The sequence below is a fragment of the Spodoptera frugiperda genome, chromosome 9 (genome assembly GCF_023101765.2).
Source record: "Spodoptera frugiperda isolate SF20-4 chromosome 9, AGI-APGP_CSIRO_Sfru_2.0, whole genome shotgun sequence".
Lineage (NCBI taxonomy): Eukaryota > Metazoa > Arthropoda > Insecta > Lepidoptera > Noctuidae > Spodoptera > Spodoptera frugiperda.
In genome coordinates, this window is record NC_064220.1 from 4,563,833 (window position 1) to 4,588,302 (window position 24,470).

The window sequence follows — 24,470 nt, forward strand, 5'->3', positions numbered from 1 at the left end:
AGTTATGGTATTTGTATTTTGTATTACAAGACCAAGCAATAAGGTTGAAATTTGAAAGTACCTTTACGATCAAAAACGAAGTGCAGGAATGACAACTCGAGTATTCTTAACGTCTACAAAACAATACTGACAATATTGTCCAATCAAACTAAATTGATAAATATTTTTAACCAACGGAATCCCTCTGTCGTTGCATTTGTAACCAATCCATTGAGAAGAGAACGTATATAGGCCAATCGCTATAAAGCAGAATTACGTTTAGATTCTTAGCTTTTAGGTTTATTAAATAAAAATATTAAGATTTTCTATAGTTATTTTGTCTTAATTTATTGATGTATAAGGATAATATATAATTTTAATTATGATGAATATTTAATACCAGTAATAACTTTCTTAACGTATTATGTTGTTAGAAAACAAAACGCATAATTGACTTGACATCGTTGACGTAAATAAATAGAAATACCTATTCATGTCAAACTTTCAATTAACTTGTGTTATATTATTAAAAGACTATTTCTTGTAATGTTATTATTGTTTGAATAAAACAGCACTATCAAACAATATAAAGTTATGTTATTGGGTCGAGTGTACGAAGAAGTACTTATCAAGCAATACTCTAAACTTTTAATATATCCTTTTACGCCTACAAAATTTTAAATATACTATTTCGAAGATGTCAACAGTTTCAGTAGCAATAATTTTAAAAAGAGCGAGTAAAGTTTATTATGAGGGTGTAAGTATAATTCACACACACTGTAATTCAGTAAAATCACTGTTATCTGCTGAGCTGACTAGTGTTCTGTTTACCAGAGTCGGAATATTTACAAATGTTGGTACAAGTACTGTATCTTTTTATATTATTGTTCCCTCTATGTGTATCAGTGGTGTAATGGTTTTAGGAGACCATTGCGGGAGTGGTCGTTGTGGAAAGTAACAGTGATGTGAGACATGAAGGTTTGTCTCTCACTATGGAAGGATCTGTCAATCTACAGCTTAGTTCAAAAAATGTGGGCATCTTTGAGGCATTCTCTAACTCTATCAAGGTAAAGTTTTAAGTACTCATTTTATTTCATTGTCGTCTTTGGCAAAGCATCTTGTATGTGTGATCCATCCAATCATCCCAAGTCATGAACATATTAGACCATTTACATATTTGTTAACTTGATGATGTACTGACATCAAATGCTAGAGGTTTACAACTCCAAAATTCTATGTATGAAAGACAAGAATGAAACTGTTGGATTCAATATATTAGTCTCAACAAATCATCTTTTGTTAAACAGGTTTCCAAGTAGTCATGAATCTGAACATGTCTTATTGAGTTTATAAAAGAATACATAATTTTATAATTAAACATTTCAGCCTATTAACCTTATCAACACATGTATTGAGCTGGTCCCACCAGGAAAGATCCCCGTAGGAGTAACAGAGATTCCATTTGAGATGCCACTGCGGGCGCGCCAGGCAGTGTCGCCCGGCTACCCTGGCTTGTTGGAAACATACCATGGAGTCTTTGTCAACATTATGTACACACTCAAATGTAACATGAAGAGATCATTTTTAAACAAACCAGTGAATGCTAGCTGCCAGTTTTTTGTGCAATACAGACAGGTAATAAAAATAAAATCTAATTCAAATGAATTATGTCATAATAGAAGTTGAAGCAATAATTATATCATAAATAACAAGTTAAACATGATGAATTGTGTCCCTCCCAGCAAGAGCCGGCCCCGACGAAGCCGGTGCGGTGTGAGATCACGCCGGCCACCATCCGCGCGGCCGGCGGCGGGTCGCGGCCCATGCCCCACTTCCAGGTCTACGCAGAGATAAACTCCACCGTCTGCGCACTCGACAGCCCGCTCACTGGCAAGGTGACTGTCCTCCACTGAATGTTGAGTGCTGCAGCATTAACAGTTAGTACTCAGTGGTCTATCTACTCTACAGATCCGAGTGGACGAGTGCTCCGTGCCGATTCGGTCGATAGAGTTACAGCTGGTGCGCGTAGAAACCTGCGGCTGTGCTGAGGGATACTCTAAGGATGGTCAGTATGTCTGTCACGGTCAAAACGCAGTAACGCGTATGTTTAAGAAAGATTTATTTTTATAAATGGAGCAACCGATTTTCTTCTTTCCTCATTACAAAAACCATTTTCTAAATCTGTCCAATTGTGCTTCTTATTTTGTGGTGATTATACATAGTTGTATAGTAGTAAACTATGTATGGAAGTGACTAAATGGGGTATTTGTATTGCAGCGACGGAGATCCAGAACATCCAGATAGGCGAGGGCGACGTGTGTCGCGCGCGCGACATCCCGCTGTACATGGTGCTGCCGCGCCTGTTCACCTGCCCCACCACCTCCACGCCGCACTTCAAGATTGGTACGTCTGCGTCCCGCTACACTCGCCACGTCAATACTTCCTTGCTCTCTATTACAGTTTGTGCATTTTATTTCCAGAATTCGAGCTGAATATTGCTGTTATTTTTGACGACGACTATTTGGTAACAGAAAACTTTCCAATATTGTTATTGAGGAGTAAATAACAAGAAAATGTTTAACTACGAGCTACATGTCTTGGATCTTAATATAAACATAGTTACGCATACAATAAATGCAAAAGTTTGTGAGGATGTTTGGAAAAAATTAGAGAACAATGGAGTCGATGAGGGTCGGAGTGCTAGTGAATTGGAACATTACATTATATTTCCAATGTGTGTGTATATAATGAACAATAGTATATTAGATAAGATGAGTAATATATTATGTACTTAGAATATTATAATACAAAATGATTCTCCATTACAAAATGGGTCTCAAACCTATTGTATAAAGAAATGTATTAAATAATTTCCATTGTTGTATAATTTTATTTTTCTGTTGTAATTAGTAACCACCTAACATTCAATCTCGAGTTTTAGAAGAAAACCCGAACAGCAAATGACAAATAAAAGCACTGCACAGTTTTATCAACACATTTATTTCTCTTATATTTAATATATATATATGTTTATATATAAAAGACATTTATTTACATTTGATTAATGATATTATATTGACAATAGGCTATAGGCTATTTGGCACTATTGAAAATATTAATTAACTACGAAGTAGATAATAAGTTATAATGTCTCTATAGAATTTTAGCTGAAAAAGATTAATGTTTTTTAATTATTCCTTATCAACAGCCAGTGGGGGAAAGCAACAGCTGATGTTTATGAGTGTGTGACGTAACTTACAATCAATCACAAAATGTGCAAATGTGATGATAAAAAATATTATTGATAAACATACAGCTACCTATTTTCCAGAAACATTAATGTAACATTGTAGCATATTCATTATTGTATCGGAAGGAGTCAATATAAATGCGAAACTAAATAAAATCAATCAAATAGCTTATTAACAACTCTTGTCATTGCTGGTTGCAAATACAAACCCAACAGATAGAGAGGTTTTTGATATTGAGCTTGAGCTTTACACTAAACATAACGCAATGAGCAGCATATTGTTGTACCGTTATGTACACTCGTCCTACAATATAACAAACAAGTATATCCTGTGGCTCCTCTCGCCGCGTGACGTAACCATCGTACGTGTTGTCGCGTGTCTGTACTCACTCAGTCGGGTTCATGTTGTAAAACCAGTTCCTACCAATATATAGAGTACGTACGTACACGACATCGAGTAACGAATTTTAAATCTAAGACTGGCAAACTGGTACATATTATTATAATATCCACAATATACGACAAGTGTTTAGTGGAATACAAAATTACATTAAAAAGGAGCGGGGCAAAGTAGAATATTGTATGCGGGAGCTGAACTGCACGAGACTTACATCCACTAACACGGACCAATAGAAGATGACATTTCATTTATAACAACAATATTTTTTTTAAATGCTAAACACTTACATAAGTAATTATTAAAATTATTGTTATGGAAAATATATTATCGAGAAATGGCGTACTCCACAGTCACATTGAAGAACATTGTCATTGGGACCTAGTACGTGGCGACAGTTACGTGTGAGGTGCGGACTTACAAAATGTACTAACAAGTGTGTGTAACGCGTATCTGCTCCCGTTCGAAGAAATTAACCAAAACGTTTTGCTAGTTCAAGATCGTACCTAACAGAGTAATAATTTTCAAGTTAATACTGCAGTCGGAGCATATACAAATGCTTTAACATTGCAAGTAGGTACAGAGAGCAGTCACGGGTCGGGGCGCGGCTCGTCCGTGTCGTAGGGCTGCACGTAGTTGCGGCACAGCCCGTAGAACTGGCTCGGCCGCAGGCTGCGCTTCATGGCCTCGAACCTGCGGGGCGGGGGTCGTTGTTTACTTTCGTTATGTTATTATACAGGAGAGGTCTCGGCTCGATCAAAGTACTTTGCATGCTATCGAGTTATTCAGTTTTTCGAAGATGGGGAATCGTATAATTTTGGATAAATATAGAAGTCATATCCCATGTAATAGCGGGTGAGCTTTTGCTACATAAGTAAGTGGTGAAGATGGCGGCGTACCTCCATCCGACGTGCACCATGCAGTTGGCGCAGAGCGCCACGGTCCACGTGTAGCCGGGGAACCACGAGTACTCGGCCGACGGCGCGCCGTTGGTCTCCACGTTGCACGCCTCGCTCACCGTCAGGATGTCGTGCATGTACCCGCCTGCAGCGGACGTTAGAGTTATAAACCAATTATTCAAATAGCGACTCTTGCTACTAAGAAGCAAAGTTTCAATTGGTCAATTACCTATTAATTATAAGCGCTTGGTGCCTAATGCGTATTTCTGAAGAATTACATATCGGTAAAGGCGACAAACGAGCTGCCCCATTATCAGATAGTAAGCAATCGGCGCCAACCATGAAAACCCACAACATTAATACGTTGCCGGTCTTTTAGGGATTTATTACAATTATTACTATACGACATTACGATTTACTTTAGTATAAGGCTTGTAGTTAACTTCTAAAATCCAACCAGTATTTTTTTTTTTTTTTTTTTATGGAACAAGCCGGCAATCGAGCAGACGTATTACCTGATGGTAAGCAATCGCCGCCGCCCATGGACACTTGAAACACCAAAGGCGTTACAAGTGCGTTGCCGGCTTTTTGGGAGTTAGGAATTTATGTTCGGGAATCGGGGATGGGGAAGATTGGGAAGGGGGATAAATTGGGCCTCCGGTAACCTCACTCACACAACGAAACACAACGCAAGCGTTGTTTCACGTCGGTTTTCTGTGAGGCCGTGGTATCACTCCGGTCGAGCCGGCCCATTCGTGCCGAAGCATGGCTCTCCCACACTTAAATTTTCCCCCTTTAGTATAAGGCTTGTAGTAAATTCAATAAAATATACATTTCATGAACAACACGACAATACAAATGTTTCCCGTGAGTGAAATGATATACGATCGGTTTTAACATTTCGAAAAATTAGGTATTTAATAAGGTGGAACATAGAATATCATATTATTAGTGAAAACTGTGGATTAGGAACGTTACCTTATCAAGTAAAATATAATAATGTAATCGTACCTAAATTAGTGTAATTGGAGTGCACTCCTTCGCTGGACATGGGGAATATGTGTTCCTTCCGAGCGATCTGCGCCATACACGAGGAGCAACAGAGCACGCTTTTCTGGAACCAAACACAATCAGTAGAGCAGTGTACGAGCGATGTATAGCAGGGGGGAGTGGGGGGGGGCTGGGTACGTACTCTACGGATGAAGTGCACCTCCATGTGCAGCCGCAGCAGTGCGTCGTCCACGGCGAACAGCGCCAGGCGGTCCGCCGCCGACAGCGCCAGGTTGGACGCCACCCAGAACGACAGCGACACCGCGTCCTCCGGCAACTTGTCCTCTGTACACACACACACAGTCACGGCCGGCACACACACAGTCACGGCCTGCAGGTATATACTCACCCAGCATGATGGTGCGGAAGTAGTCGTGTATGGCGTGCCGCATGGACTCGTAGTCGAAGATCTCGTACACGAACAGCGGCCACGGCGTCACCGCCGCGTCCAGCGCGCGCAGCCGACGCTGGACTGCCGCGCTGCGGGGATACACCGCGTGTAGCATATGCACACAGTCCACGTTACAGTCAATAAGGAATAGCGCGATGTAGATACGTACAGGTGCGTGGGGCCCCGCAGCGGGTCCAGCGAGTGCAGGCGCGCGGCGCGCAGACTGTCCCGCGCGCACAGCTCCGGCAGCACCACCACCTCCACCGCCCGCATCCTGCAACACGCCGCGCTCAGTCCCCGCCGGCTGGCCCCGGGCCCGGCCACCGTCGCTCTACTCACCTGGCGTACGCAGACAGAGGGATCGTCGTCTTGGGCATCTTCAGCAGTCGAAAGCGATGGATGGCGCGCGCCTTGAACGTGATGGAGGTGGGCTCGTCCTGGGTCTCGTCGATGCCGGCCATCATCACCTCGCACAGCACGCCGTACCCCGACAGCATCACGCCCACCTCGCTGCCGGTCACAACTTACCTACTCAGCACTCCACATAGCACAATAATTACGTACATAGGTACTAAATACAAATTTAGAGAGAGGGAGTGCGAAGTCATAGCTATGCAGAGCATTGCAGATTAAGCACATTTAATTAGGTAGCACATTTCAATCGAAAATGCTGCCCTTTTCGACACAGATTTGAGACATGCTCCTATTTGCCACATGATCACGTGTTGCAACACCTTTGAACCAATGTAAGAGTGTGTAAGATTACTCGGGACAGAGCAGGCCGAAGAGTTTGTCTCGTTGGATGGCCTGCACGAGCAGCGCGGCGTCGTGCGCGCGCGGCAGCAACATGGGCACGGTCTCGCCCGGGAACAGCACGCCGTGGTGCGCCAGCGCCGGCACGCGCCCCACCCAGCCCGCCTCCACCACGCTGCGCCCGCGCACGCACGCCAGCCCCGCGCCCAGGTACTGGAATATACACATATCGTGGCATTTCACTATAATATGTCGACATAAATATGCTACTAGCTAGCTACACACGCACACCCCCTGTCCGCTGTCCCTGGCAGATCTGCCTGAATGGGTACCTGAAGCGAAAAAAGTCATAGATGCGGCACACACCTGTACTCAAAACAACTAGTTACTTCTGCACAGTTTCCCCCACTCTCCTGGGCTCCTATTGGTTGTAGCGTGATTTTTATAGCTTATTTATAGCCTTCTTCGGTAAATGCACTATCCAATACACAAATAATTATTCTAATGAGACCAGTAGTTTCGGATATGCTTTTTCAACTCTAGCTTTATGTTTTTTTTTCTTTTACATTTAATGTGTCGACGTTTGGCTGCTATCTCACCTGATGGTAAGTGATGATGCGGCCGACGCTGGAGCACGTCTGCCCATAAGCAACCTATTCACTCGGGCCTTGAAGACACCCAGGTCATACCCATCAAGAAACACAGACTCCGGCAAGGAGTTCCACTCCCTAGCATTTCGCACAAGGAAGCTTGAAGCAAAGCACTTCATGCGAGTGGGTGGGATATCTACTATGAAGCGGTGACGACTCGCCGATTGTCTTGGGACATAATTACTTTATAATGAAACTAGCTACTTCCGCGCGGTTTCACCCGCTCTGCTCGGCTCCTAGTGGTCACAGCGTGATGTTTTATAGCCTATAGCCTTCCTCGATAAATGCACTATCCAACACAAAAAGAATTATTCCATTCAGACCAGTAGTTCCGGAGATTAGCGTGTTCAAACAAATAAGCTGTTCAGTTTTATAATATTAAGTATAGTTTGAGAGAGAATAGTTTTTGGACAGGAGCAGTCTAAACATGCATTAGTTTATACTGTTAAACCCCTGGTATGGAATGTAGATCTGTGGGAGATGTAATGTATTTTTTTTGTGTCTCAAATACAGTCAAAAGGTTAATTTAGTAGCACTTGTATTATACATTCCTATATTATCAGCTTTCCAGCATGTTTGAGTTCTATCAGTACTACTTTGTACTGTACATAGTGACTAGGGCTGAAGTGCGCAGTAAGTGCAGTCTACTTAAAATGCAGAGAGAACCTAATATAAAATACGCACTGAATGAGAGGCAGCTATAGATATGTCGTAGAAATGTTCCTCTTCAGAGTCCGCCTCCGAGCCATCGCCTTCTTCGTTGTCACGTTCATCATTCGCTTCGTGCTCCAAGTGTACGACATCGCTGCCATCAGCACTGCCATCGTCGTGCTCAGCTTCTCGATTCATAATTTGTAGGTCTTCTAGCCCGTTATCACTGCTGTCGCTCTCTGGAATTAACGAGAACACCTGTTATTCTCTTTTAGTATGTAGATAGAAATGTTTAATATTCTTAAATAAAAAACCATAAAATATGATGTTATATCCGAGATAAAGCGTTTATATTTACATACCGTTGCCGTCCATTAGTCTCAAAAATAAATCTTTCAGTGAATTAATGTTGTAAGGAATATCTTTATTAAAAATACTTTATAAGTTTAAGAAGATTTTCGGTTAATAAGATCTTATTAATTATAAATTCTTTTGGTTTGATAAAAATAACACTATAATCAAATAATATAACAATAACACATTCTACGACTACCTTGGATTGACATTTAATCATTTGACATTGTCATTTTCTGTATAATGACAAGCGAATGACGTCTGTTACGTTTAGAATTCGGGATTTCGGGAAAGATTAAGAAATGGTTCTTTCGCCTCCCCAATCTCCCCATCCCTATTACAACCCTCCTAGTACCTTATTATAATCAAGAAGATTTCGGATATTTAGAGTTAACTGACCTAAAAATGTATTTCTGTAATGCATAAAGCTTAAATAAAGCGTAACTTGTGCTCTTGATAGAAATGACTAGTACTTTGAACACTGTTTTATTTGTATGTAATATAAAGTCTGGCATTGGTCAGGCAAAACAATAATTGAACTTTTAAATGACATGTTTAATTTAATTGGTTATCTCTGAACGCATTATTTTATCTTCACGTTTATTTTGTTATAGGTTTCCAATAGGTATTTTTTATGTAATCTGTTGACTTTTGACATTCACGATTTCACGATCGTACGACGTCTCGTGAGTTGAAGTAGACTGTTATTGTAAAAGTATCGAATTGTATGTAAGAAATGTGAATAAACAGTGCATATTGCAAGGTTGCAATAAATAAGTGCATCAAAATGTATCGTAAAATAGTGTGGTGTTACGTATTTGTATTGACGTTATTGGATATATCGCTGAACACTAAGCTGACAGCTCAGGGAAAGAGCCATGGTAAAATCGATTTATATCATTGTATGAAAATATATATTTGTTTCTTCCTGATTTATATATTTTATAAGCTTTAATGATAAATTTAAAAGATCTCAGCATAGTAATGAGGGATAGATCGACAAGAAAAGATATGGAATACCAACAATAAGTTGGCAGGTACATCGTGAAGCAGTAGTATGCGGCACGATGTTATTTTAGATCGCGGCCGAGACAGTCTATTTGTCGTTTTACTGTATCTGTGTTCATGAAAGGATACTATAGTGTGTGAGAATGTTCAGCAGGTAGTGTAGGTAGCATAGCATAGAGCCGCATGTTCTGCTCCTGCTCTGACTGACAGACAAACAATATACCCACATGCACCTAAATACGTCCAGCAACATCTACTGACTGACGGACTTGTTATATGTTGTGATGAAATGAGTTTGACTTAATACAGTTTGGTGAAATGTTATATTTGTGTTTTCAGGTGTAACAGTACATGATTCCCTTATTGAGGGAATAACATTTCAGGTGAGCTTTGTTGAAAGTAACTAAATAAGTATGTAGGTAGTGTTATGTTCATATATTTGCATAGTTAATAATATATTGGCATCAAGGAAAACATAAAAGGGAAACAGGATAAATCAGACAGTAATGTATGAGTCCATATTTCATTATGCTCTTAGAAGCATCAATTTTAGACATGTATACAGTCATAGTACTAATAAACTCATGCTATATGAAGGAAACACAAAGGGTGGAAAGTATATAATAATGTGTAATCTTGTCTTTAAGTGCATTGATTGACCATAATGTCTTGTAAACTTGTGCAATATTGGCCAGTGCTGTAATTTACCCTTTCTGCCTGACCATCCTTCAAATTGATTCAAATCAAAATAGGCAGTATTTTGCTATATTTATTATTCTATTTTATCTAAAGATATTTGCCTACATCATGTTTGTCTTATGTGTCATGGGTGTGTTTTCATCAAAGTTTCCTGTATTTTGATAGCACTCTTGTTACATAAATATGTAGTTGAGTTTATTGTAACTGGTAACATTGTGTCTGACATAGATTGTACACTTTTCAAGCTAATTTATTATAGTATCTATTATCTTCCTAAAGTACCACTACAGTCTCCTATGCCAAGAGGTAAGGAAAATATCAGAACTATTTTTATTCTGTCAAACCCAATCAAAACAGATTTATTTTTATCAAATACAGCACCAGTCATGTAACTCTTTATTTAGATAAAAGATTTTTATTAAACCTTGAAAAAAATCGATTTCTGGTCTTTGTTTATTAAAATGTATGTCTTGGTCATGATGGTCAAGTAAATGCATTCATAAATGTACCATTGTTACTTAGTCGACAGCGGTACAGTATTGATGATAGAAGCTAAAAGACCAGCCCAACGGAGGAAGTATGATCCTCCTTGAAATACCAATATAAGATGGTAACATACTAATATTGCATTTCATCTGGGAAGTGTCATTTACCGATATCCATTTTTTATTTGATTGGTGTTCTAGTTTTGTATACTGAAAAAAAAAAAATAGTAAGTGAAGTAATTAAATAAATTATCTTATGAATTAAACTAACAGTCTCTGATTGCTTGCTGTCTGTCTCAATTGTTGAGATATATACAATATTAAACACATAGTAGGTATTATACTTATTATTCGGTAAAATTGCATAAAATGATGTAATAGTTTTGGTGATGGCAAGGAATGGGGAAAGGAGTCCGGCGCAGAGGGAGGCGGCGCGGGGGCGGGGCGCGGGGGGCGCGCGGTGGCGGCGGGCGCGCTGCAGCTGTCGCCGCCGGCGCTGGACTTCGGGCGCGCCGCGCTGGCCACCGCGCATGCGCTGACCGTCACGCTCACCAACACCGCCAACACCACCATGCACCTCGCCTCCGTCGCCGGCACCACGCCCGACTTCCACGCTTCATTCTTCGAATCTAAGGTATCGGCCTCTTGCTTCAACTCGTACACACGCCTGTAGGGCAGAGGTGCACATGTACAATGTTCACCCACTTGTCGCCATTTTGAGTAGTACCACGTAATACGTTGTACACTCCACGTTCTGGGCACAATCAATTGTACTGGGCACAATTTCAGACTCTGCGCTACTACTGAGAAATTTCCGAAAAGCCGAAAAAGCCCAGCAATAGTTTGTTTGCCCGACCCAGGACTGCCTCGTTGTTGCTGGTCGGAAGGTCGCATGTGCGACTGCCGGGTAAGGCGTCTCCGGATCGATTAAACTTGTTGTGTGGACGTACCTAGGTTAAGTTCGCGCTATTTGTTACCGTAAGAAACGGAATTTACTTACGGCCTGTGCTGCTATTGTAAAAACTACCAAAAAAAAAAATATTGGATCGCAAGTGTGACCACCGCACTTAGGGAAAAATACTAGAGACAGGAAATTTTTCAATATGAAATTAATATTTGATTCTCTTTTACGAATCATTTCATTTCATAAAAAATTACAAATGTGAAGACTGATATCGACACCACAGCCATTACTAGGAGCTGATAGCCAAGTACAGAGTATATAGAGGCAACAAACCCGCGACTGCCGGCGGCGCGGCGGCGGTATCGTCCTGAAATAGAATATGTCATTGCGGTTTCTTATCTGACACACATACATCAATACGAAGTCAGCCAGTCGGTCTGCCACGGGATGCTCATACGTAACCGTAACGATAGTGGTACCGACAGCAGTCCATGAGCGCTACCGATGTTTGCTCATCAAATGGCGATAGTATAGCGTAATTTTGTCCAATTGAGAATTAGCTAGGTAGTCTGATCATCCGGACGGAAGTATGGGGGCACACATCAATATGTGTTTTGAATAACTTACATTCATTATCATTTTAATGGACCTCTGGGATTTGCGATGCGATTTTGCAACAATTAGGGGTGTCCAAGACAAAATAGACTCTTCACTCAACACAAGTGTTACCGATTAAAACAATTCGTACGGCTACTTATTTCTTGGTTCTATCTCGGTTTTGGGAGAACTTCTGTGGAACATCCGAGTACTGGACGTACTAAGTGATGATAATAGTGAGGGCCTCCTGCCAGCGACTTTACACGTTGTACACTCTGGTCATCCCAAAGTAGAAAACCAGTGATGTACATGATCCACAACGCATTGTTAACGTAACAGCACACAGCTATCTCGTGCATCCTCAGCTATCTCGAGTGCAACAATATTAGTGTCGTGTCGCAGACGCTGGCGCCGCAGAGCAACACGTCGTTCAGCGTCGTGTACCTCGGGCGGCGCGAGGGACTCGTGGCCGCGCACCTCTACATACACACCTCGCTGGGCGTGCACAAGTACCCGGTCAGTAGCACGCATATGTTTCTACTCATCATCACTTCATTTTTATCTAAATACTCACTTTGTAGTAGAATGTCTAACTATTTTCGAAACATAAATGTACGGTCGAATAATGAGACAAGTGTACGGGCGCATACAGGTGTCGGCGGTGGGCGTGGCCAGCGAGTGGGGGGTGTGGCCACTGCTGGGGCTGCGCGTGCCGCTCAACGCCACGGTGGAGCCGCTGCTGACCCTGTACAACCCCACGGACAGCGCCGTGCAGGTCAGCGAGGTGTACTCGTCGGCCGCCTGGCTGGGGCTGGAGCTGCCGGGCGGCGCCGCGCACGCGCCGCGCGCCGCCTGGACCGTGGCGCCGCACAGCCAGCGCGCGCTCGTGCGCCTGCGCGTGGCGCCGTCGGCGGGCGCGGGCCCGCTCACGGCGTACGTGCGCGTGCGCGGCGCCGGGCTGCCGGGCGGCGCGCTGCTGCTGTGCGTGCAGGCGCGCGCGGCGCCGCCCGGCGAGTACGCCAGCCCGCTGCAGCTGCGCCTGCGGCCGCGCGGCTCGCGGGACGCGCTGGACGTGCTGGAGCTGCAGGCCGCCAACAGCGCGCCCGCCGCCGTGCGCCTGCAGGCCGCGCTGTGGGCGCCGCGCTGCGCCTCGCAGCCCATCGACCCGCCGCCGCCGCCCGACCCGCCCGCGGCGGCCGCCTCGCCCGCGCCGCCCGCCGCCAACGGACAGAGTGACAAGGGCACCGCCAACGGTAACGGTGCGGATTTTTTTTTGTTTCACAATAATATAAAACTTTGTACAATGAAGTACAAGTCGCATGCATCGGTACATGCTCGGTAGGTTTCGGATCTGTGCGTTCCAGAGGTGGACATTATAATAGAGTATATTTCCATGGCATGTTTCCAGGCGCGAAGTCCCCGGGCGTGCAGCTGTCGCTGCTGCAGCCGCAGCTGGAGCCGCACCAGGCGCTGACCCCCGTGGCGCAGCTGACGCTGGACTGTGAGTGCCCCCCACTACCGCCACTAGTAGCGGCGCGCGTCCCGCGGCCCGCACTCACCCAGTACTGTGTGCAGACGCGGCGCTGTGGGCGGAGCACGCGGCGGGGGGCGCGGCGGGCGGGGAGGGCGCGTGGTGCGCGGGCTGGGTGCGGCTGGGCCGCGCCGCGGTGCCGTACAGCGTGCGCCTGCTGCCCGGCACGCTGCGCCGCGCGCCGCACCAGCTGCAGTACGTACACACGGGGACTCACTTGCCATATAAGACAAATATTTATTTATTTACTTTATTATATTAATGAAATGAAAATTCTTATAAAAAGTGTACAGCCATTTGGCATTAAGCCTGCCTATGTTCGTTTCGTATCTCTATATACTGAACAGAACTCGGAGGGTCGGCTTCAGAGGGATATAACTTCACAAAAACAAACACCACTGTTATTGCACCCACTTTATTGTTAGCACTTTTTCCCGCTAGGGGCGTTGCTTGAACTCAACCGACGTCAAATTGACGCCGAACCTAACTAATTTGAGGTAACGAAACCATAGCGCGATCTATCTCGATTTTACCGCCATCTATTGAGCCCCCTGACAAACGATTGGACCGATTTTGATGAAATTTTTTGTGTGTGTTCAAAGGGATCTGAGAATGGTTTAGATTCACAATTTTGTTTTAGCTTATTAAAAAAAGTTTAAAATTTTGAAATTAAAGACGTGTATAGACAGGACAATGTCTGTCGGGTCCGCTAGTTTTATTATAAATGTTGATCGCGCTGTGATTCCGTTACTGCTCCGAACATATTCTTTATATACATACAGTGTTTGTAAGAACTTCACTAAACAAATAATATATTAAATCAATACACTGAAATAATAAATGTGATGCATTATACGTGTTTCATTCTATTGCGAGCACACAACTAACTCTTCAGTGCGTGTATTGCAGCTTCGTGACTGCTAACCGAGAGGACGCGCTGCGCCAGCGCGAGGTGCGCGTGCGCAACGAGTTCCCCGTCGGCGTGCACGTGACGCGCTTGGAGCTGGCGCCCTCGGCCGCGCGGTACTGGGAGCTAGAGTCGCTGGCGCCCCTGGAGCTGGCGCCGGGCGCGGACGCGCTGCTGGCGCGCGTGCGGCTGCGCGCGGCGGCGCTGGCGCCCGGGGCGCCCGAGTCGCTGGCGGAGCGCCTGCAGCTGGCCAGCAACGTCACGGACTACGAGCTGCCGCTGCTGCTGTACAGCGGCCGCCTGCGACTCGTGAGTCTTCCATCTAATGTACTACATTACGAGCTTCATTACTCGTTCGTTTCGGAGATTAGTGATTATTCAAACATATTTCGTTCGACTTTTACTTTTCTTAGTGAACAAATCTCAGCGAGTCGGCTGCACAGCGATATTAATAAAACACAAACACCACTACATACTTTTCACTCACTGTTTATTATTTACACTTTTTTCTTCTAGGGGTGTTGCTTGATTCTCAATCCTAACTAAATTGTGTAACGAAACCATTGTCCGATCTATCTCGATCTAAACTTCATCTATTGAGCGCCGTGCCAACTTTAAATAAAAATAATTTATTATAAACTTTGATCGCGCTATGATTCCATCACTTAGAAAACCTGCCTTTACTCAGTAGTCAGAGTACCCATAGTTGTCATATTACTTTATAACGTAACTTCAAAATAAAGTCACGCAGCGTGATGGGTCGAAGTAGGTCGGTACGCTGCGGGCGTAACTGGTGCGGTGTGTGCAGGAGTGGGAGTGGCCCAACTCGGAGGACGGGTCGCTGCGGCTGGGCGCCGTGGGCACGTCGTCCACGCGGCGCGTGGCGCTGCGCCTGCACAACCCCGCGCCCGCCGCGCTGTGCCTGGAGCCCGCGCTGCAGCTGGCCGGCGCCTCGCTGGCGCTGGACGCCTGCGCCGGCACCCGCGCGCCGCCCGGCCACGCCTGCCGCTGCCTGGCGCCCGGCGCCGCGGCGCGCGCCACGCTCAGCGTCGTGGCGCCGGCGCGCGAGGGCCGCTGCGCGGCGCGCTGCTGCTGTGGGCGGCGGCGCCGGCCGCGGGGCCGCGCGCGCGCTCACCCGCGCCGCGCTGGAGCTCAGCGCGCACGAGGGCCGCGTGGCCGCGCTGCCGCTGGCCGTGCTGCGCGCGGCGCCCTACGCGCCGGCGCGCGCCGTGCTGCAGCTGGACGTCAGCATGGCGCTGCGCATGCGCGTGCTGGCCGTGTCGCTGCCGCCGCGCGAGGCGCTGCAGTGGGTGGGGCGCCAGCCGGCGCCGGAGCTGGGCGCCGGCCGGCACGCGGTGGGGGAAGTAGTGTACGCGCCGGAGACGCTGTGCGCGCCGCACTGCTACACGGGGCTCGACGTCACCAGCGACGGTACGTGCACGAACACAGTCTCCACATACACGCACAATTCATTATTACATCCACCGGATTATATTTGGCTTCCACTTTGATAATATTTACTGTGAAATATATTTATAGTCAAATAAGTTTTATAAAATATCTCCCGGATTGATGTAAGAATTGTCGGAACTGCTCATGAAATAGTTCTATGTGTATACAAACACTACCGGTATGTCAGGTCGATGATTGAATACAGCATTTTGATGTAATGTTTGTTCGTTGTTAATATTCTTGCAATTCTTTATGTTCACCAAAAGATAGCACATTAGTCCGTTCATTATCTTGACCTCTGTAAGAACGTAACTAATATTAGTAACTTGAGTTGTGTATTGTTCTGGTAGCATTTTCAATTACTAATCGTGAAATCGTGGTCGTTACAATCGTGGTTATTCTTATTACATTTTTATAAGTTGTAAGCTCTATAGTAGGAGTATGAAGTATAAGTAAATAAAATACATATTGTGAGTGCAGAGGGCGCGGCGTGGCTGCAGCGCGCGGATGAGATAGCGGAGGCCGACGACGGGCCCGACGACGCCGACCCGTGCGGCGCCGCGCTGCGGGCCGACGCCGCGCTGCTGGCGGCGCGCCGCGCGCTGTTCGCGGGCGCCGCGCCGCGCAACGTGACGCTGCACGTGCACACGTCGCAGGCCGTGCAGCTGCCGGCGCGCGCCACGCTGGCGCCGCACTGGCCGCGCCTGGCGCCGGCGCGCGCGCAGGCCGGGCTGGCGGCCGTGGGCGGCGCGCTGCCGTTCTCGCTGCGCCTGCGCAACCCGTCGGCCACGCACGCCGTGCTGCTGCAGCCCGTGCTGCACGGCGCGGCGCTGGGCGCGGACGAGGCGGCCTGCGCCGACTGCGTGTGGGCGCGCCGCGCCTTCTCGCTGCAGGACTGGCGCGGGGCGCGCGCGCTGCGCGGGGGCGCGGGGGCGCGGCGCGGGCGGCGCGCGCTGCCGCTGCTGCTGCTGGCGGCGGGCGCGGAGATGGAGCTGCGGCTGAGCCTGGCGCCGGGGGAGGCGGCGGCGCTGGCCAGCTACCTGTACGTGCGCAACAACCTGACCGTGCTGGAGCCCGTGCTGCTGACGGGCCGCGGCGCCTACCCCCGGTTCGAGCTGGCGGGGCGCCGCCCCGGCTCCGGAGCGCCGCTGCTGTTCGAGGTGCTATATATTCTAAATATATTTACTGCGTGTTAAGGCGCTGTGCATAGTCAAAATAGGATTGATTCAACAGTGTTTTTGCCCAATGTTTACATGTTAGAGCAACAAAAAATATACAGGGTGTAACAAAATACCCATATACATCAAGAAGCACAGAATAATACAGGTTTAATCAAAGTTTCAGCCTAAAATTCGTTTAAAAAAAAAAATTGGTACCAAATTCTTGGTGTCGTATGATTCTTGATTTTAAATCATACAAACGTGTCACAACACTACCGGGGTCGAGACATTTCTTCTGTAAATCTGATCGCCTAGTACCTATCTACCTAATTTTGATTCGCGCGGCGACGGTGCGTGCGTAAGTACATTAGACGCTTTGTTTGCCTAGTACCTGTATGCTAAAATTTGCCTTGTAAATATTAAAATGAAAAATTTATTTAACTTACATTTTTAAAGATGTGGTTCGATGTGACTATACCGTGATAGTGAATACACAACACACTTTTGCTTGCTTGTAAAACAAATCTCAATCACAATCACAACAATAACAAACACTTTCTGAATGCTACGTTAAATCTTCTCTCTTACAAACACTGTTACAATACCAACGAAAGATAATTCAACTCCACGTTAAAGAAATTGATAATATTTTTTCGTAAAAACTAAAATTCTAATATTTTTCCGAAATATTGAGATGACTGAAACGTTCATGATGGCAATATTATGTCAACACTGACAACTAGGGCTGGCGATCTGAGATCTTCTTCCCGCGAACCAAAAAGGTTGATACCTATTTTAAATCGGTTCACATTATTATTGAATCGGTAATGTAAATTAGATTATGAATGATATTTCTACGTATTCCACTGTAAAGAAATGCATTGAATAGTAGCCTATTAACCTTCAAGCGGGCGCGCGTAGTCGAATCGACCGCGCTTAGTGCATTTACGTTCATATTTCTATTACTAATTATTACATTTATTTGTCACTTCTAGTAGCCTGTCGTTATGTCATTAGGAGTAAAAGAAAGTAGTAACCGTCACTCTGGGCGCTCCCTCCAGTCTACAGATCGCAATTGTTTTAATACCGGTGCAGTCGTCTAAAAGACTACACGCGCCTGTCGTCGAAAAGGTTACGCGCGACGCTCAACGCGACATACCCTCGTCCAGGCTCATAGTAATTCTTTAGCCATAATTCATTATTATTGAATTAAGTTTGGATTTTTTTATATAAAATGAGTCGTGGACGGTTATATCACAAAGTGCAATACTCGAGGAATTACTAAATGAAGACGAAGAAGAAAATGAATCGGTGCTTAGCGACCAAGGCTCTGAAACTTCCGACCACATCACACAATTCATTTTTATACTTATTTTGTATTTTTTATTATTATACTAGGTATATATACTAGTCTGAGATATGTGAAACGGTTTTTTATTTCTAGTTCTTGTTTTGATCCAGAGAATATTTGAGTTATGTTAATTAGTTTAATAATTGTATTTTTTTCATAATTTTAATTACTTTTTTTGACAAAATAGACTCTAAGGACAATGATAATATATCTAAGTACAAATAAATAAATAATTGCTGAGTAATTAGTGCATTATTTCCTTTATCATCCCAAACGTCTTTTCGGTTACGCGCGCCCGCTCCCGTTACAAAAGACCGCGCGCCCGCTTGAAGGTTAAAATACAATATGTGTGTTTTATCTACTAATTTAATCAAATACGTATTTTAGAAATAAACGTCGAATTTGACTAAAGACTCTTATTAGCCCTGAAAAAGTTAACAACTTAGCCTTAGTTTACAAGTAACTAATGTAGTTACAAATAATATTTGATTTTTACAGTGTCCTTTTAACTATTATGAAATACATCGAACCAATAACGATTAATCGTATTTTCTTTAAATCGGTTTCTTTCGGGGCGAGTCCCCCATCCTGAATGACAATTCCTATGTACAGAGAGAGAGAGACATCCAAAGAGAGTAGCCAACAGACGATGACAACATTTCCATCTCTCTCACATAATACACTCAAGCAACGCGTGCGACTGGGAAACAAGATTTTATCGTATTTAATATGAAATTAGGGATCTGTGAGTGCGCAACCGTTTTCCAATTTATGTAATGACAATTCTCGTTTCTTATGTATACCTAGTACTTTTGCATGTTTTTCTCATTAAGACTAAGCTAATTTGCTGAGTTTTTTTTTAAATTCTGTCAATCTCTCTAAACGCCTCCAAGTAAAAATGTCCATTAAAAATTTATTCTAGAACGGAACCCACTGGGAGTTTTTTGTACTAGGACACACATAACTTGCATAGAATTGATATTTAGGGTTCATTTGAACACAATATTATGATATGAAACCCTTTTTCGTAACGTCTTCAATGTATGTAATAACAATTCTCGTTTCTTATGGGTTCCTAGTATTTTTGCATGTTTTTCTCATTAAGACTAGGTAAGGTAGGTAAGAGTAGGTACCCACAATAGTGAAAGAGGAGACAGAGATTGACAGAAGTTCACGAAAAGCTCAGCAAGTTAGTTTAGTCTTAATGAGAAAAACATGCAAAGGTTAAGATTACTTCACTCATTTGTTTGAGACCATCTTATCTAAGTAAAACAAATGGTATCTCTTTGTATCACGTAAAGACCAGATAGATACCTAATTATTTCATATCCTTACGGATACCCTTGTCTATGTACTTAGCGTAATTTAAAATTGGTGCGGGTCGCACGATTCGCATGCTAGCGGGTCTATTAAGAAAAAAAAATAGGCATCGCGCTAACGGACACGTATGCGGCCGATGAGATTTTCTTTACAAATGTCCGGTGCTCTCTCGAGGCACTCGCTCGAGGTTTTGGCTTAGTCTGTCTACAAACATATTCTTTGTTTTTTATGATAACCTTTCTTCTTAAAACAATTTCCAGAATAAAAAAAAATGTTACGAAAAATAAATATCCGGAACCCTTTTTTCTTTATTCGAAGAAATACCAGGAGTAAGCGTTTTGATTTTATTTATACCTAATGCGCTGTAACAAGGTGCGGCTGACAGATGCCAGTATGACGTTGACGTCTCTCTTTAGGGATGGACATTAGAAAAATCTTTTTTTATCGCTATCGATACTCGCAGCATACATTTAATTCTCTTTAATTTTTTTATTAAATGTGTGTGTTATTTAGTTGCGCAGTCTAACTACGTGTATATACTTGTCAAAATAAATATTTTATGACCGAGCCCTGAGGTGTTTCAGAGTTTCAGTTTTACAGAACCGTGAAGAAAACAAGGGTATATTAGTTTGTATATGTTAGATTAAGTACCACCACGCATTATCAATGGCGCCGGAAATGTCGGGGTGTAATGTTCACTCGAAATGAATTGTTCTGTAACGTAAGGTTCCCAATGTAACGGTTTGTTGTCGCGCGCAGGTGAGCTCGTGCGGCGGCACCGTGCGGCGCACCGTGCTGGCCCGCAACACCGGGCCCGTGCCGCTGCGCCTGCGGGACTGGCGCCTCGCCGGCCAGCCCTGCCAGGCGCGCGGCTTCCGCCTGTCGCCCTGCGCCGCGCTGGCGCTGGCGCCCAACGAGAGCCGCCCGCTCACCCTCGCCTTCAGCCCCGACTACACGCTGGCGCGCGCCGCCGCAGACCTCACGGCGCGCACCGACACCGCGCGCGCCGCCTTCCTGCTGCAGGCCTCCGCCCCCGCGCGCCTGCTGCCGCGCTGCGCCGCCGCCGCGCCGCGCCCGCCCTGGGAGCCCGCCGCGCGCGCCGCCGCCGCGCTACTGGCGCTGGCCGCGCTGGCGCTCGTCCTGGCCGCCGCCGCGCTCGACGCGGAGCGCGAACTGCGCCGTGCGCGCGCCCAGCGCCCGCCGCCCGCGCCCCGCGCGCCCCTCGACCTGCGCGCACTCGTGCACGAGCCGCCCCCGCCCGCGCCGCGCCGCCCCGCGCCCCGCCGCCGCCGCCCGCCGCGCCGCGACGCGCCAGACCCGCGCGCCGAGCGCCGCGCCTTCGAGCGCTGGCGCGCCGACGTGCTAGGCCGGCCAGACGACGACGACGAGCGCTCGAGCGAGGACGCCGACCGGGACAAGGCGCACGTCGACACCGACCCGCTCTTGGATACTGACAAACCGGAACCTCACGATCGCCCCCGCCCCGGAGCCGACGGCTACGAAGCCGATCCCGAAACGGAAGATCGTCCGCAAGGAAGCGGAGGAAGCGGAGACGACGACGCGGTATCCACCGGCTCCGGGTCCGCATCAGCATCGTCGTCGTCTCCGACCGTCGACGACCGCGACGAAGCCGAAGAAGGAGACGAACCCGAAACTTTACCCACTCACGACAGAAGCACGGCCGCCGGCGACGACTCCCCTCCCAGTGGCACGCCGCGGGCCCACTCGCACCCCGGCGGGGAGGGCCCGGCCGGCGCGCCCAGCCGCGTGCCGGCACTGCGCGTGCGCGTGCGGGCCGGCTCCGGCTCGCCCGCGCGCGAGGCACGACGCGGCGCCACGGCGCGGCACCCAGCGCGCAAGGACAAGGCCGCCAAGCGCGCTCGCTCGCGGCCCGCGTCCCCGCCGCGCAGCCCGGCGCCGCGGCCGCCGGCGCCCGCGGCGCTGCGGTGGGGCGCGTCGTGGAGCTCGGTGGTGGCGCGCGCGCCGGCGCCGGCGCCGCTGGCGCCCATCGGCGAGCACGTGCGGCGGCGCGAGCCGGAGCCGCGGGCGCTGGCGGGGGGCGACCACTCCCTGTTCTACTTCAACGGCGACACCCCGCAGGCGCTGGCTTGCCACGACTCCGACTTCACCTGGCGCCCGCCGCCTCCACTAGAGCGCCCCAGTTTCTCGCCCACACACGATTTTCTCGGTGAGCCTACATCTATGTTCTCGCTGTTATTCGAGTTTCTTTATTTGTCTACGTATGTCCACGTATGTTTGTAAACGCACCCACGACCCAGGAGAAAATCCTAGTGTGGGGCAACTTTTTTTTTTATAGATATATAAGTTGGTATGATAACAATTCTCATGATGACTTAAGACAGAAGGTCTTAAATTCTGTTTGAGATGATTTTAGTTTAGTAATATTTTTCTTAAATACTACTTGTTTGAGTACATCGGGCGTGACACCGGTAGCACAGCATCAATAATACGTTGACTCGCCAGGCCCGGTGGCGGACGAGGCGAGCTCCGTGGGCCCGGTGGGCCCCGTGGGGTCGGGCGTGGGGCGCTCGCTGAGCTCGGTGTGGGGCGCGGGCGCGGCGCTGGAGCCGCGGCGCGACGGGCCGGCGGCCGCGGCGTGGCTGTGGGGCGGCTACGGCGAGCCCGCCGTGCGCCCGCCGCCCGGCTTCGGCGCGCCGCCGCGGCCCGTGCGGCCCTACGACCCCTTCCGCTCGCTGGCCTCCATCTGGGCGCCGGGCGCGCTGGACTGGCGCCCCGACCCCGAGCCGCCCGAGCCGGAGCAGTAGCCGGCGCCCTAGTCACGCCCGCGCCGGCGCCGCTCGCACTCTCTCGTCTGCTCGATTGTCTGTTCAAGACTGAATTAAACTTACACTATCTCAAATGATGATCAACTACTCGTTTTATTATCCTGGCGACCCTCTTCGATCCTTCGCACGCAACTCCTCAACCATTACACCCATAGATTATACACTTATACGGGAAATTACACCACTTACTGTTGCTGTCTTCCGTTTGCTAACCATTCTTTTAAAAAGATGAGCAGCATTGACAGATTTGGACAGGCCTTACTCAAAGCTCACAGGGTCGGAATCAGATAGATTTGAGGTAAACACAAATCCTGGGAATACTTTTTCTTGTATATTATTTAGTCACTCTCCCGCTAGGGTTGTCTTTTGTACTCTACGGACGTCAGATTGACGCCGAACCTAACTAATTTGAGGTAAAGAAAACAATGCGCGATCTATCTCGATCCAAACTCCATCTATCGAGCGCTGTGACAACTTTAAATAATAATAATTAATTTAATATAGTAATAGTCGAATACTGTGAATAACCGGTAAGAGATATACTATGACACAAGGAACAATGCATAGTTCGAAACGCCCGTGGCCCTTGCTAGATAGTGATCTGCCTGAGTCGTGCGCAGTGCACAGCCTAGTTGGACACATAACATTTTTTAAGCATTTCTCATATTGCCAATGTATTATTTTTCGCAAATAAGTCAAATATTTTTATATTAAACTAAATAGTAACTACTAGTGATGTAACGAATATTCGCATTCGCAATTCTTTATGTAAATATTGCGAATGTGAACGTCATAAAAATAAATAAAATTTATATAACTCATAGTGTGGGGACTAAGAAATAAAATTTTCGATAGAAGAAATATTTATGACATGTGTTACACACCACTTGTAAGTGCAATTTTATTTATCCTTATAAGTGAATCTTCAGAATGCATGTCAAGTACTATTCAAAAACAATACAATTTTGAGAATTAATGTCTATGCCACTACAACATCAATGAAAGACAGACAACTTGATATATCGCTAATTAGTGAAAATACCAATACTTCTTTATGTATATTTTATTAACAGATCAAATACATCTGTTTTTGATATTAAGCTTGATGGTAGTTTCGTAGGAATTGAGTCATTTAAAATGCGTGTTTGCTTTAGGAGTTTTTATTTATGACAAACGGGTGACAACTAGTGACAAATACATTTTGTTTTTTTATTCTTTTTTTACCATAAACAATATAGATATAACATGCCGCCCACCAAAAGGACATAGTTCTTTTCTAAACATAACAATAGGAAATCTTAAATGGATATTTAATATTACTATACTTATTAAACTAATTGTTTAACCGCATAGTAACTGATATGTCAAAACCCGCGATTCAAATAAAACGCAGTTCCAAATTTCACCAAGAGATGGCACTTTTTATTTGAGAGCATTTTTTGAATCGCGGTGTTAAGATTCTCAGCCGATAGTATAAGTATCCTGAGAATCTATTGTAACGTTGGTATCAGGTATCAAATCAAGTGTCAGTACTATATCATTAGGTTGGTATAGTTATTCGGATTAAAAAGAGATTGGTAACCACTACCTACCTCCTTTTATTCAAATTCAAACCCCAGCTTAACCCTCTAGATACCCAGGGTTAAACATGGTCCTTCGAGCCGGATGCTCTTAGAGTTTTTGGGGTATCTGCAGCACGGACAACAGTGGTGGGTCGCCACTGAAGTGCTCCCAGTGTCGCCGACAGAGGGCGCCTGCAGTTCAAGCAAGTACTGCAGCCGGAGCTGAACATCATTGAAGAGGTATCCCAGGAGCTGAGCTGAGCATCGAAGCGGCGCTACTACTCATCAGCAGCAGCAAGCAAGCTGCAGACGA

At 46.3% G+C, this 24,470-nt stretch overlaps 3 protein-coding genes and 1 long non-coding RNA gene across 5 annotated transcripts; 3 read left to right on the forward strand and 1 right to left on the reverse strand.

The window, feature by feature from the left end:
• Nucleotides 1–448: 448 nt before the first annotated feature.
• Nucleotides 449–2,866, forward strand: LOC118271107 (vacuolar protein sorting-associated protein 26C). 2 transcript variants are annotated; one of them, XM_035587014.2, is made up of 7 exons: nucleotides 451–736; nucleotides 903–1,046; nucleotides 1,366–1,614; nucleotides 1,722–1,874; nucleotides 1,948–2,044; nucleotides 2,257–2,382; nucleotides 2,460–2,866. In XM_035587014.2, exons 1-7 carry the CDS (start codon nucleotides 677–679, stop codon nucleotides 2,543–2,545), a joined length of 915 nt encoding a protein of 304 aa, XP_035442907.1. In that variant the 5' UTR covers nucleotides 451–676; the 3' UTR covers nucleotides 2,546–2,866. The 2 variants fall into 2 exon arrangements, with proteins under 2 accessions (XP_050551942.1, XP_035442907.1); XM_050695985.1 differs by having other exon boundaries at nucleotides 449–736; nucleotides 2,257–2,866.
• A 94-nt stretch (nucleotides 2,867–2,960) lies between these two features.
• On the reverse strand, nucleotides 2,961–8,595 carry LOC118271106 (protein cereblon). Its single transcript, XM_035587013.2, has 10 exons — nucleotides 8,383–8,595; nucleotides 8,054–8,259; nucleotides 6,733–6,932; nucleotides 6,306–6,476; nucleotides 6,136–6,240; nucleotides 5,925–6,055; nucleotides 5,718–5,860; nucleotides 5,537–5,639; nucleotides 4,526–4,670; nucleotides 2,961–4,319 (listed from the first exon to the last, which is right to left on the reverse strand). Exons 1-10 carry the CDS (start codon nucleotides 8,393–8,395, stop codon nucleotides 4,217–4,219), a joined length of 1,320 nt encoding a protein of 439 aa, XP_035442906.1. The 5' UTR covers nucleotides 8,396–8,595; the 3' UTR covers nucleotides 2,961–4,216.
• Nucleotides 8,596–8,839: 244 nt separating this feature from the next.
• LOC118270994 (transmembrane protein 131) lies at nucleotides 8,840–22,679 on the forward strand. The gene is given in 13 exon segments (XM_035586858.2): nucleotides 8,840–9,255; nucleotides 9,722–9,765; nucleotides 10,964–11,200; nucleotides 12,470–12,583; nucleotides 12,720–13,326; nucleotides 13,476–13,568; nucleotides 13,643–13,793; nucleotides 14,508–14,814; nucleotides 15,314–15,577; nucleotides 15,579–15,936; nucleotides 16,438–17,117; nucleotides 20,548–21,976; nucleotides 22,273–22,679. Coding segments are annotated over 13 exon segments (4,680 nt in total). The 5' UTR covers nucleotides 8,840–9,161; the 3' UTR covers nucleotides 22,575–22,679.
• LOC126911067 (uncharacterized) lies at nucleotides 17,124–20,303 on the forward strand. The gene is made up of 2 exons (XR_007705635.1): nucleotides 17,124–18,005; nucleotides 18,801–20,303. It is a non-coding gene; the product is annotated as an uncharacterized LOC126911067 (long non-coding RNA).
• Nucleotides 22,680–24,470: the final 1,791 nt, after the last annotated feature.